A 13,243-nucleotide genomic window follows, 5' to 3' on the forward strand; every position below is an offset into this window, starting at 1 on the left:
GAATTTGATTTAATCCATTTCCTGACTGGATTTTTAAAAAAGTTTTGGTACTAGGGATAAAACCCAGTGCCTCCCCCAAGCTAAGCATATACTCTACCATTGAGGGACACTTCCAGCCTCCTGGCTGGACTTTTATTTATGCAATGATAAGAAATGGTTTTTTAAAAACTTCCATGAATATCTTATCCTCTCCAAATTAGTTGTTACCACAAAATGCCAACTGAAATTATGTAGAAATGGTCAGCCTTGTGAACTATGTGAAAAGAGAAAACTTATTTCCCATCACCAAGTTGTTTCCATATTATTTTGATGTCAAACTGAGACCTTTCCAAAAAAGACACTAAAATATCAATCTTATCATACCAAAGTTTATTGATTACACCAAAGAAAAATTCTGTAATGAAAAAGGCAAGTTGCATTGATAAAAGATGGCATCACATTCATTTTAGAAAGCAACATAGATGTAAAAAATTGCTTATGTGAAAAATGTAATATTGCAGTTCCACTTTGCAAGCTGAAAAATGATTTTTGTCAACATTTGCATAAAATCTGAACATTTATATGCTGCCTGTTATTAAAAATTTCATCACTAGATTATGAATTTTGCAAATTTTAGGCTTACATTTATACTGTTGCTGGTGTATATGTGATAGATATGGAATGAATAGTTTCAGTTTAATAGGAAACAGCCTCAAACAGTGTACAACAGTTGTGAAAATGATCAGGACATTTTGATAGCTCAAGATTATTCAAATTATAAATATGTGGTCCTGTTATTATATTTCCTCCCCTTCTGTCACAAAATAGGGTGGTCAGATTGTAGGAATACTAGATGGATTATTCCAAATTATTTCATCTGTTAACTTCACACTAGCCATTTTATAGCTCATTAATAAAAATACCTTTCAAAAAAAAAAAAAAAAGCCAGGTCCTTCTCAAGGGTCTAGGCCACGATCTTATACATCATTGCCATTCTAAATTTGACCTGTAATGCTCAGTGTAATGTGTAGCTGAAACATGACTCTAAATCTCCTTTACTCTTTCTTGTTGGCAGCAACACATTTTACATGCAACCAATTTTATTTCAACTATGCTGAATATTCTAACTATGCCAACTTTTTAATGGTTCTGGCATTATACAAGCCTACTTTGGCTCTCTTATTTGTATTCACAGTCCCTACAGTTCTTCTGAAAAACAACACAGCAACAACTATAAAAACAACAAGAACAAGAACAAGAACAAGAAATCAAAAGCTTTCCTGGGTTAAACATTTTAGCTCTTTGGGATAGGCAAAGAATTTAAAGACTTTGTCTTTAGCACATCACCTCTAATACAGGCTACCAGAAAACAGCACACTTAGGCAGTTGTGAATGATATCTAACAAAATACTCAAAAAGAATACTGACAGAGGAAAACAAATTAAATAATAAAAGGGATAAGTAATGATGAAATGGTTTCTGATAATTAAAATTATGTCCTTTCTAGAATTAAAAAAAAATACACCTAAACATTAACACAAAATATATGTGGAAGAAAACTACACCTAAACATTAACACAAAATATATGTGCCATATGGACTATGTAAAGATATTGGTAGAGATTGAATCCAGTACTTTTCCAAATCAAGGTACAATCTACACATTAATAATAGTACAGGCATGCCAGAAAGAAAAAGGTAGAAATTGATATGAAAATATTTTAAAAGACCATTTTAATTTAGCAGTCAAATCTGAGACCATTTATATCCAAAATGTGTCTGATTTTACCACTGAATAAAGACATTTCATATTTAGTTTTAAGTGAAATCATTAGGAGCCTAAAGTCTTCTAAGTCCAGCAAGTTGAGTCCCTAACCAAGATCAATTTAACAGTTTAGAATTATACCACTTGCACTGGTCAAATTAGCTATGAGAGAGACACAGAGTCATAGCTCTACAGGCAGAACCAGCTTAGGATGGATGTTTCCTCTTCCCCAAATTGGCAAGTTCAAAGAAAAAGGTGCTGCATTATATGCATGACTGCAACCTCTTTGAAATAAAAAACCGTTTAAAATAAGTTGTTCTTTCTAGTCTCTTTACATAAAATGATAAAAGGCTAATGTTTAGAATGGCTTTATTTTTGTATAAAAATGATCTTATCCACTTTGCCTCAGTTTCCAGTAAAATTAACATTGGAAAAAATCTGTTTATTCCCTATTTTGAGGGACTACTAAATGACTGAAATGTTTTATGCTTTATTTTCAAGTCTAGTAGCCTTACACCCGTAAGTGGTACTTAATTCAGAAAAACAAAAACAAACATTTTTTTCTGTTCTCACAATAACAACCAGAGTCAACACTTCCCACACAAGTGTTCAAGGTATTTTTGGGCAAAGATATTCTACTAAGACACAATTAGCATGTGGGTGAACAGAAAAGATGAACTCTTCCATCTGATGCATCGATACCATCTAGTCCTTCAGTATTCAAGTATTCCTTTTGTTTGAAAAAAATAATTTAAGATGATCATTCAGCAGGAATGAGAAATGTGATCCAAACAGCCTATGTCTTCTGCCAAGCAAAAAATGTAATACTGTATTTTAGTAAAATCTATTCATTCCCATTGCATGACTTCTACTTTATACTATTGTATTTAAATCCATTCACAAAGTCAATGGGTTAAAAGAGCACCCATTTGGTAGTTAAGATTATTCTAACTAAAGCCAGAATTTTAAGTAAAGAATACTTTCAACTTCATATAATTCTTAACTTAGAACTTTGGCCATAATGGCTAATTATAATAACTATAAATGCTTAGGAGAGTAATTTGGTATTTTAATGGACATTTATTCTGAACCCTAAGACATAAGACAGTGGTTTAGTTTTTGTTGCATATCGAGTATCCTGAGATGATAACTTTTTTGGTGGTTTCTTCATGTTTTCTTTTTTTAGCTGTAATCACTGTCAATATGCTTGTAGGACAATAACATAGGCAGTTCAAGATTCGGATTCTGAAAAATTTAAAATATACAGTTAAAAGATGTATTTTAATAATTATATAAAACCATCTGTTTAGTATTTTCAAAAATAAATCACATAGTAAATTTTGTTATGCAAGTAAAGCAACTGTCTCAACAAACTGTCAAGTTTTATTCACATGCAGGGGAAAAAAAAAACAGTGGCACAATTACCAGATTTTAACCCTGTCTTCATTTGTCAGCTGAGTAGATTCAGGCTTGCTTTTTGCTTTTGGATTGCTCCAGGTTTCTCCTAATAACACTACAGCAGAGTTTTAACATACTTTGATCCCTTCCTGTAGGCTGGAAGCTTCTTGAAAACAGGTACATTTTATTTATCTTTTTATCTCTAGCATCCAGTACAATGTTTGGCACATAGCAGATGCTCAGGAAATGTTGAATGAATGAATGGGTTACTTTTTTTTGGATGTGTGAATTTTGACAGGAACTCTGAAGATATATTCAGTTTTAGGAGAGTTCCGAGAAAAATTTCTTCCTTTACTGAAGGAAACATGCTTCCCCCCCCCCTCCAAACTACTTAAGTTATTTTCCATTTTGGTAGATCATGGGCTATCAGTCAATTGACTCTTCTACTTTTCTTATGTATCATCTTTTTAGAAAATGAACCAAAGAAATTTCTGTAAGGAATCTGCAGATTCTATTCTGTGCTTTATACATCATAAAATTCTATAATTAGAATGGAGTATAATGGACAAACTGATCACTGAATGTATTTCAGGTATATTGAGAAGTAGAAGTCATATACCTAACTTTGATTTTCCACTCAAACTCAAGCTTTTTCAACCTGAGTAGTGAAGGTCTTAAGGAAAATGCTATTTCTTCCCATTTTGGGATATCATTCTTGACATGGACATTACAAATCCATTAGAATAGAATATCTTTCATTTCTATTTATGTTCCACGTACTTCAGAACCACTACTCGGTATTCAGGCAGCTCTGCAGGGTCATGGTGACTCTAACTAAAATAAGGTTGCCATTCACATTGAGAGAATATCAAATGAGTCAGCTGGTTCCCTTACAAACCAACTCAGTGGCTTTTTATCAGCCAAATATTTTACTTGGAGGAGAAATAATGTTACATGAAAATCTATTCCTGGAAGAAATAACTACATTAAAATTAAAACAATTATTAAAAAAAAAAAAAACTTTCCTTGGTTCTGTTAGCCATTGTAGGAGTTAAGGCCCTGGAGAAGCCAAAAGCTGTAGCAGTGTCTGCTACTCAGCCTAGTGCCCCAACCATAGACAAAACTAAAGAAAGCAATCCAGGGGGATACAAAATTAACTGGAAACAGTACAGCTAAAATGCATCTTACAGTTTAGGACAAAGTAATCTGGAACAAAGGGGTCAAAGACTTTGAACGTTACTGAGAAACAATTCATCACTGAGGGGAAACACACACGTAAGTCATCACAAAATGGGTAAAAAGATGATGAACACAGCAAAAGGAGTCCACTTCCAAAATAACACTGCAGATGCAGACTGTGGTGAACTGCAGGAGGTAAAAGAACCAATTGATTCAATCCATTAGTTTAATTTTCATTCTTTTTCAGAGGGAGGGAGATTTGATAGCTGATGGAAAAAAATGGGCATCTGAAGTAGACTCAATCATTAGCCTCAAAGTGAACTGACCCAGAATCTTATTCATGATGATCATTAATTTTTTTTTGTGTGTGAAAGATGGCCCTGCTGTAAGCTGTACAGAGTTGTTTCCAATCTGATATTGTAAGCCTCGTTCATGAATTACTCTAAATTCCCATAGATGGATAAAAGACCTCTAAAGATGTGGGTGCCAAAACCCCTGCAGTGGGAAATGTAGAGTGCACATAAAGAAATCACTCTGACTTCAAGGGCTCATCCTATGGTATTTCAATTCCCCCCAAATATATATTTTGGGGTCAATTAAATAATATGGTATAAAATAAATTTACACATTTTTGGAAATATGAACTGTGAGGCATTTTATATCATTAGGCATGCATCCCCCTGAATGGCTAGGAAAGATTTTACCTCTGAGAGTTGAAACATTTAGCTTGAATAAAACTTGACATTAAAAAAGTTATGATTAGAGTAGACTGATTCATTAACATGTTTTGGGGGATCAGACAGTTACAAGGACATTAAGTGTATACCTGCAAACACACAGACACAGCACATGAAGGTACAAACACATTTGATTATTTTTACAAAATTCCGAGAAAAACATGCAATGCTAAACTGACTTTATATTATACAGATGCAATTTTGGAATATTTATTTTCAATTTTCAAAATTGTCTTTATAAATCAGAATTATATTTCATAATGATTATCAATAAGCATTTTCACATGATGGAAGAACCATGACAACTTTCCACTTACAAATTGAATATATTGTATCACTAATTCAGTTTTGAAATATGTCTAAAATTTTCTTAGGGGGTTTAGCAAATTTAAAATATATATTTCCTATATTCCAAGTAATGCATCTTTATATTTTTGCAAAGAATAGTATAAAGTTCACCACACCAACAGCAGAGACAATTTAGAGAGTGATATTTTCATTTTTTCTTTATAATGCTGTTAATCTGTTTCTTTAAAGCCAGCCCACTTGTTTCACACTAGGTACCTGTTACAATATATTAGATTCGTCTGAGAATGTTCGTAAAAGAAGAGGTCTGACTGAAGGTCTGGTGGATAATGAGTCAGATGCCCTTCTACAGCTCAGATTTCTCTGTAATAGTGAGGCAAAGATACTTAAAGCATGTGAAGATTGGTTAACCTACCTTGTGATAAAAATGTAAAAGAAAAAATCATTTCCTATAGACTACACTCGTGTGGCCAAAGGTACAAATGATTAATTACACTATGTAGCAAATGAGTAACATTCAAATGAATACATTTAAAGGCCTAAGAAAGTCTTCAACTCATTGTTTCTTGTGGAAGAAGTAAATAGACATTAGTAGTATGTGGCAAACTTGGGTTTTTGAAATGGTACTGGTAGGTTATATGGTAAGATGAGTCAATATGGTTTGATTAGTAAACCTTACCATCCTTTTGGTGAACACCTCTGAGAGTTGTGCTGGTGCTGTATGTCAAAGAGAAATTTGTGCAAAACATTCCTGTCCTGGTGAAAATACTGGCTTCTACATGCTATGGCTACTACTGTATACCCTGGATCAATGAAACTGTAGATTATAGTCAAAGCTTTTGAAGATTACTTCCTCTTTAGTGAGACAATTTGGAAGGTGAACAAATGATTTTAAAAAATGACAAAATACCGAGTATCAATAGAAGATATAAAAATGAGTCATGAGAAGTAATTTTTCATAAAGAATCAGAAAATGATGTCAGGCAAATGAGAATGCAAGCAAGTTGGTACATTAAGAAAGGAAATCACCTTATTCACTCCAAGAGAAACTGTGATTGCTGGAAGTTTGAGAAAGCATGAAGATAGTAGATGTTCCTGAGGAAGGGAGGCGTTTCGTTACCTTGTTCACAATTGCACAAAAGGTGGAAAATTGCAGTAGAAAAGAGAGAAATGCAGAAACCAAGGGAAAAAAAAGAAAAGAAAAGTAAATATTTTCTTAGATGTAAGACATTTTAAAAGAAACCTTGAGAATTGGAAGCAGAAATGACATGTTAGTTTTGAAGACGTTACTTCCTGAAGTAAAAGTAGAGTTAGAGTTAAGATTAATCTATTATATGTGCCAGCCACTATTTATCTATGTACCAATTTTAAATTATTTTGTTAATGAGAAGGCATTATTTTAAATAAAATATTCTAAAATGTTTCTCATTAAAATAAGGCTTATCTTATCTTTAATCATAATTCACTACCCTACATTTGTTCAAAGTTCATTGGTCACAGAGCTATGTCCAGGGTCCATCCTCAATTATCAATCTACCTTGAAGTTACTCTCACCCCTATCCAACTGCACAGATACATTATGAATGGACTGATTGCCCTTGGACAGCTGCAAGTCAAAAACCTCACCACAACTAACATAATGGGAAAACATTTGGTGATACCATCATCTCAACTGCCTTGAACTTCCTTTGTTTTAACATAATTTTATTGTTTTCCCCATTTTTCCTTACAGAGATCTCTTTAGAAAGGTAGGTTAAATTTTACCTAGGTGAGATGTTTCCGTCAAAACCCAGAAGTTCAAAATTAATAAACTATCTAGAAAAATCTAATAGGTTATTTTTTTCCTTCTAATTTTGTTTCTGAAATTATAAGGAAATATACAGACTTGGTTTTGGCTTTGCCCAAACAAAACAGAAGATGAGTGGTCAGCTATGAGGATAAGTTGAACAACTGTACTGATCAAGATTATCCATAATATCTTCTTAGTGACTAAGGAAAATAGGTTTAGGAAAAGATACCAGCTCAAGTAAAATATGTATCAGACAGAATCTAATGAGAAAAATTTTAAAGACAAATGCTTCCATTTACTCTGTTTTGACACAATTACACTTTTTCCTGTCCATATTTTACCTTAAACAAAGAAAGGTAGTCATATATCAGTAACATGCAAATCACCAACTGATAAAACTAGAGAAAAAAACATTTTTGGGTTCCAAGAAAAAAATTTTAATTTCTTTTATATTCTATTTTGTGGGCAAAAACCTTGCAGTTGTGGGCAAAAACCTTGCAGTTGTGGGCAAAAACCTTGCAGTGAAACTAACATGATACCAAGTCCCCCATCAATGTGTTTAACACGTATAAGTCTATTTAAGATCGAAACTTAAGCACACTTGGTGTGCTTAAAAACTTGTATCCAACCATGAAAGATAAAAGTATTCTGGAAAATCACAGCCTTTGAGATAGAAGTCCCCTGCTTTTCTCCTTTGCTAGCAAAGCAATAAACCATCTTTTCCCTGTTTCTCAATTTAAAAAAAGTATTCTGTGATGCAGAATTTTAGGAGTTTAATATATTAGGTGTTAAGGTTAATTTATAAGAGGAAAAAGGAACTATGAAAGTACAGGAAGCAGTAGAAAGCATGAAAAGAGTATCTAAAGCAACTGGTAGTAGGGTGCGATAAGGATGACAGGAGATAATGAGCTGAAAAAGTATGAAATTTCCACATTTCTTTGCAGTCTTCTAGAGACCTTTCACACCAGCTCAATTAGCAGCATGTCAAAGAGGCCAATGGATAAAGGCCCATCTTAACAGCCATGACATTAGGATTCAATTTCATTATTACCATTATTATTAAAATGATAAATTGTAGTCTCCAATATTTCCAAAGTGCTTTCTTGGGGAATTTTGTTCAGAAAGCTGACATTCTTGTTTTCCTGTGTTCTACTCAGAAAGAGCTCACTACACAATGAAATATTTCTTCCTATTTGTGCAGACGTCCCATGTTAGGCATGGTTATGTTCCTAGATCCATTCCCATTTGACCATTCTTCCCATGTTTGGCAGGCAAAGTCAATACTCTTTCTTCTGGCTGTAGTGGTTTATATGAGAACACATTAAATAAGGACGTGAGGAAATATCAAGTGATACTGGCTAGAAGGTCCACATGTATTTCAATAATTTACAGATAGGCAATGACTATGGTTACTTAGATAGAACAACTTTGTGAAATACCAAAAATCCTTAACTTTAAACTACCTTTGAAGTGTTATCTTGCTGTTTCACTGTTCAAAGCTCAAAGGTAGTTCCATCATACACTGTCAGTAGCAGTACGGTTATGCAGCTTTGTCACTTTATATGCTAAAGCTCTATGGTTCTTAAAAATGGGATTTTGGGACAAAAATTAACCTCACTGCTGAAACTTCAGCTGAAGGTTATGTCCTGAACTATAATCCTTGGGTTAGCTACTTTTGAAGATATAATTCTTTTAAAAAAAATATTTATTTTTCAGTTTTCGGTGGACACAACATCTTTATATTTTATTTTTATGTGGTGCTGAGGATCGAACCCATTGCCCCGTGCATGCCAGGCGAGTGCATTACCGCTTGAGCCACATCCTCAGCCCAAAGATATAATTCTTTATAATGCAAACATCATGACAGATCTTGAAAGTGCTGGAGGCTGCCATTTTTTTATGGAGGCTTCAAAACTTGAATAACTCAAGTTTTGTTATAAAAAGTCATATAATTGATTCTCCTATTCTATTTCATACCTGCTTCCTGAAAAGAGTTCAATAAGAATGTCCTTTATAACTTGACTAGAGTGACAGCCTTGTTTGATTCATTCCAGAATTACAAGCATCTACTACAGGAGCTAACTCACAGTGGGCCCTCAGGCAATGTATGCTGAATTGAATGGAATTCAACATAAGGCTTATTCTATAATTGTTATAAATGGCTTAGCCTCTTTCTCAAATGCCACAGAGACATTTTCACTATCCATTTCTAAGTCCCGTTTTTAAAGCACTGCCAAGAGCCACATGTGGATAGCTTTGGTACCCCAATTTCCATAAGCATTTCTGGATGTTTACCCAGGATGCCTAATGATTGAAGTCAGGGCTACCTTCTACTCTAGAAAAGGACACAAATCCCATTACAGAGCCTATCAGGATATGAAGAAGAACCAGTATAAGAGAATCATTTGCCTCCCTTTAAAATGGAGCCAATGCCTTAGCAAGGAATACTGAACAAAGTAGGAAGCCCCTCAAAAATGTTAGACTCTTGATCACTAAGCATAAAGACTAATACATTTCAGGGAAAGTAAGATACCCATTTTCCTTTATTTAGAAGTTGGCCTCTCCTTTTTTGATATGGTCAAACAGGGCATTATGCAAACAGATGTGACTTATCAGAATCTCTGTGGCTGCCATGATTCAGTTGGCCTTTATGCATTCATAGGCAATACAATGCTCTTGCATTTTCTCATGAAAAAAGAGGCAGCACTGCTGAGTGCCCACAACTATTTTGCCTCATACACAACTCTCAAAATCCCACAGAGTCTGAAAAACCATTTAGCCTTTCAGACATAGGATATAAAGAGAGATGTTCATCAGTAGGTGGTTCAACAAATGTTGATTCGTTCAGTGAGCATATGAATGAGTGAATGAATGAATGAATGAATGAATGAATGAAAATTTCCTGGTTCTTCTAACACATTAGCATGCCAAGCTATAGCACAGATACTAGAATTCCTCCGATCATGGATATAACCCATGGTAAATTTGATCTTAAATCCTTGGCAACATTGTATGCTGCTAAATAAAAAGGGCTGCAGCAGTCCCAGAATTTCATACTTTCAACAGAAGTTTGGAATCTGCTGTTTGCATGGAAAGAAACTGCTCTAAGTCTTTATCTGTGATTTCTTAGTAGCATCCCTCCAATGGCCTATATAGATATCACCTCCAGCCAGTGTCTAATTTTTTAAAAAAGAAGACCTAAGTAAGAGGATAAGATGATATGTTAAAAATTTTTGATTTCAGAGATTTTGTACCATCTTTTTAGAACATGAAGCTGGATGTGAGCCATTATTTAACATAGGTCCATTATCCCAAATAAGAAAAACTTCTAGAAGTACCCCCAAAAGTATATTATCAAACAAGGATAATGAAAGAGCAACTCAGAGATCCTCCTTTATAAATTCTTCATTATACAAATAGGCACTAAACCATTACTGCATTTTTTATTTGGCTTCATGCAAATTGCCACTTACACCAGTCTGGGAGGAACCTGTTGTATTGACCTGTTCAACTGATATTAAGGTATAATCAGATAATGAGAAAACCACTTTTCCATCCTAAAACTAAAAGCCAGGCTGGAGGGAGTTAGCTAGAGGGCTACTAGAAGGATTAAAGAGTGAACTAACATAGTCTTATATAGACTAACATTACTGTGTCCAGTTTCAACCTATAAGGCATACAAAATGAGAGAGTTCAGGGCAATTCTGATCACCTAACTATACAGACTGGCCTTAAATAGAATCAGTGTAGATTACGCCACTGACAGTTCCCTTTTAATTGGGGCTGACACTGACTTGTTACATGAAGTTCCTCTTTTGTACTGCTAAAAGATTTTCCCACTGTATTAATTTTAGATCTTCATATCTACCTAATGTCAACCACTTGATTCTATCAACAACAACAATAATGCTCCATGATCTATCAGTTTCGTGGCCTGGTTGGCAAATTTGATCAAATACCTTAGGTAGTTATACCTTAGAATATTTCCTGAAAATACTGTGTTGAGGAGCTATAAGACCTAGGTGATGTCAACATAACAGAAACAGGGTTTTATTATAGCAAAGCTAGCATTGGCAGAAATATGACATATTTGGTCAAAATCTACCAGAGGATTTATTTGCTAGGCTAATCTATCCTTTTCACCTTAAGGGCTTTTTAAAAAAAATGTTCAAAAGATATCAGATAATGTGACAGAAGAAAATAATTTCTCATCCCCAATAGGAAATTTGCAATTTAATAGGAAAAAAAAAACACACTCATAAAACAATCTTGAATTTTTATAAGTGTGTTTGGAAGGATAAGGATATAGAAACCATATCCAGGGAATTTTCTTTGGTTTCAGTATACTGCTGGAAAGACAGGGCTAGAAGCAACACAGAGATTAAGCAGCACTATAATTAAAGGAAGGGGAAAGGTTTAAAAGAGACAAATTGGGATTATCAACTTAAAAAGTCTGCAAACAACCCACAGGGAAATTTCTAAAGTTAAAGCTGAAATGTTGGTGTGGAAATTCCTGGTGGGAAAATTCTGGGATAAATAAAAATGAAACCATGTTTTCCTTTTTAAATTCCATATGGAGCATATCAGATACTCCATATGGATTGCTAAAGGTCACATAGAACACTATTAAGGAATCTACTTACCACCTGCATTGGATAACGAAGTTTTTACTATACTTTTTATGCAGAAGAGGAAATTAAGTGATGAACCTGCAAGGAGGGGTTTAACATGCTGTAACTAATGCAATTCTCTAAATAGTTTTTAGTTCATGGCAGATATTGAAGCCCCTTCCAAAAATTAGGTTAAATTTTAAACAGTTCTTACCCTGGCACTTCTTCTTTTTACATTCTTTAATACTATCAGGAGAATCTCAGGGAAAAGGCTGATAAATATTAGAAGAATTATGGCCAGCCATGTGGATACAGAAGATAGCATTTGAGCAAATACGAAATACATTCTCTGTTGTTTGAGAAAAGGCCTGGAGTGGAAAGAAAATACATAATGGAAACACAAATGAGTTCCTGTCAAGTGAAAACAGAAGTTTAATTGAAACTGTCTTTTTGTATTTAAAAGATATCTTCCTTATACACATTAATAAAAGAAATTTCTCTAGAATGTCCCCAAAGTGGTAAACATATTTCATTTACCAAATGTTTGGAAAGAAAAGGAATGAGAATCAAAGGGGAAAAATAATAAAATTCATCTGACTTGAAAACAATCAGGCAATCAACTATAAAGCTGCCAACTGGTGAATATTTATGTGCATTAGAAAATGCTTAAGCTTCAAAAATATTCAAGAGAAATGATGGTTAATTTTTATCCTAACAGGCATTTTATTTCCTCAGCTGTCTTATTAATATGAGAATGCATTTATGTTCCTCATTTAGTGCTCTAAAAAAGACATTTTTTTAAGAGAGTGAGAGAGGAGAGAGAGAGAGAGAGAGAGAGAGAGAGAGAGAGAGAGAGAATTTTTAATATTTATTTTTTAGTTCTCAGCGGACACAACATCTTTGTTGGTATGTGGTGCTGAGGATCGAACCCGGGCCGCACGCATGCCAGGCGAGCGCGCTACCGCTTGAGCCACATCCCCAGCCTGGTTGTTCATATTTTCATTTCTTAAGGCTTTTATAAGAAAAGCTTTTCAAAACAGAGTTTAATTAATCCTCAAGGAATATAAACATAGTCTTCACATCTCTGTGATAAAAATGTTTTATATGTATATAAGATTTTGCACAAAGCCGTCAAAATATGTAATCTTGGAATCTCATCCCATTACTTACTCCAGCTTTGTTCCTTGTTGCTGGCATCCTTATCAGAAGAAGCCATTGATTAATGGAAACAAATTTGATATTTAAAAAACAAAATATGGGCCTTGGGGAGTAAGGAATGGAGATATAAATACAACTTATTTTCATTCCTTATCCCTCCCCTTATCACAAGTTATGGGTCTATCACTGGACTCATCTGAGGTAGGATACACTCTATTTATCTCTGTCCTATAGAGTACTTAAGCACAAAATGGATTCTGAATAAACACACCTTCTGAACTAGGATGAAATAAATGAATTCTGAGGCTAAGCTGTAGAGTCC

At 34.1% G+C, this 13,243-nt stretch overlaps 1 protein-coding gene across 7 annotated transcripts in view; it reads right to left on the reverse strand.

The window, feature by feature from the left end:
- Positions 1-267: 267 nt before the first annotated feature.
- The window catches only part of ATP11C (ATPase phospholipid transporting 11C (ATP11C blood group)), a 189,413-nt gene continuing 176,437 nt past the window's right edge, over positions 268-13,243 (reverse strand). For 2 of the 7 annotated variants that reach the window (XM_081277599.1, XM_081277600.1), the window contains exons 29-31: positions 11,978-12,131; positions 5,623-5,727; positions 271-2,989 (exon numbers count right to left, since the gene is read on the reverse strand). In XM_081277599.1, coding sequence (XP_081133725.1) covers positions 5,626-5,727; positions 11,978-12,131 — 256 coding nt within the window. In that variant the 3' untranslated portion in view covers positions 271-2,989; positions 5,623-5,625. Of the gene's footprint in view, positions 2,990-5,622; positions 5,728-6,393; positions 6,485-11,977; positions 12,132-13,243 lie in introns of all 7 variants that reach the window. The other 5 variants (XR_014020068.1, XM_081277597.1, XM_081277595.1 and 2 more) reach the window with 5 other exon arrangements.

The sequence above is a fragment of the Spermophilus citellus genome, assembly GCF_964194105.1.
Source record: "Spermophilus citellus genome assembly, chromosome: X".
Taxonomy (NCBI): Eukaryota; Metazoa; Chordata; class Mammalia; order Rodentia; family Sciuridae; genus Spermophilus; species Spermophilus citellus.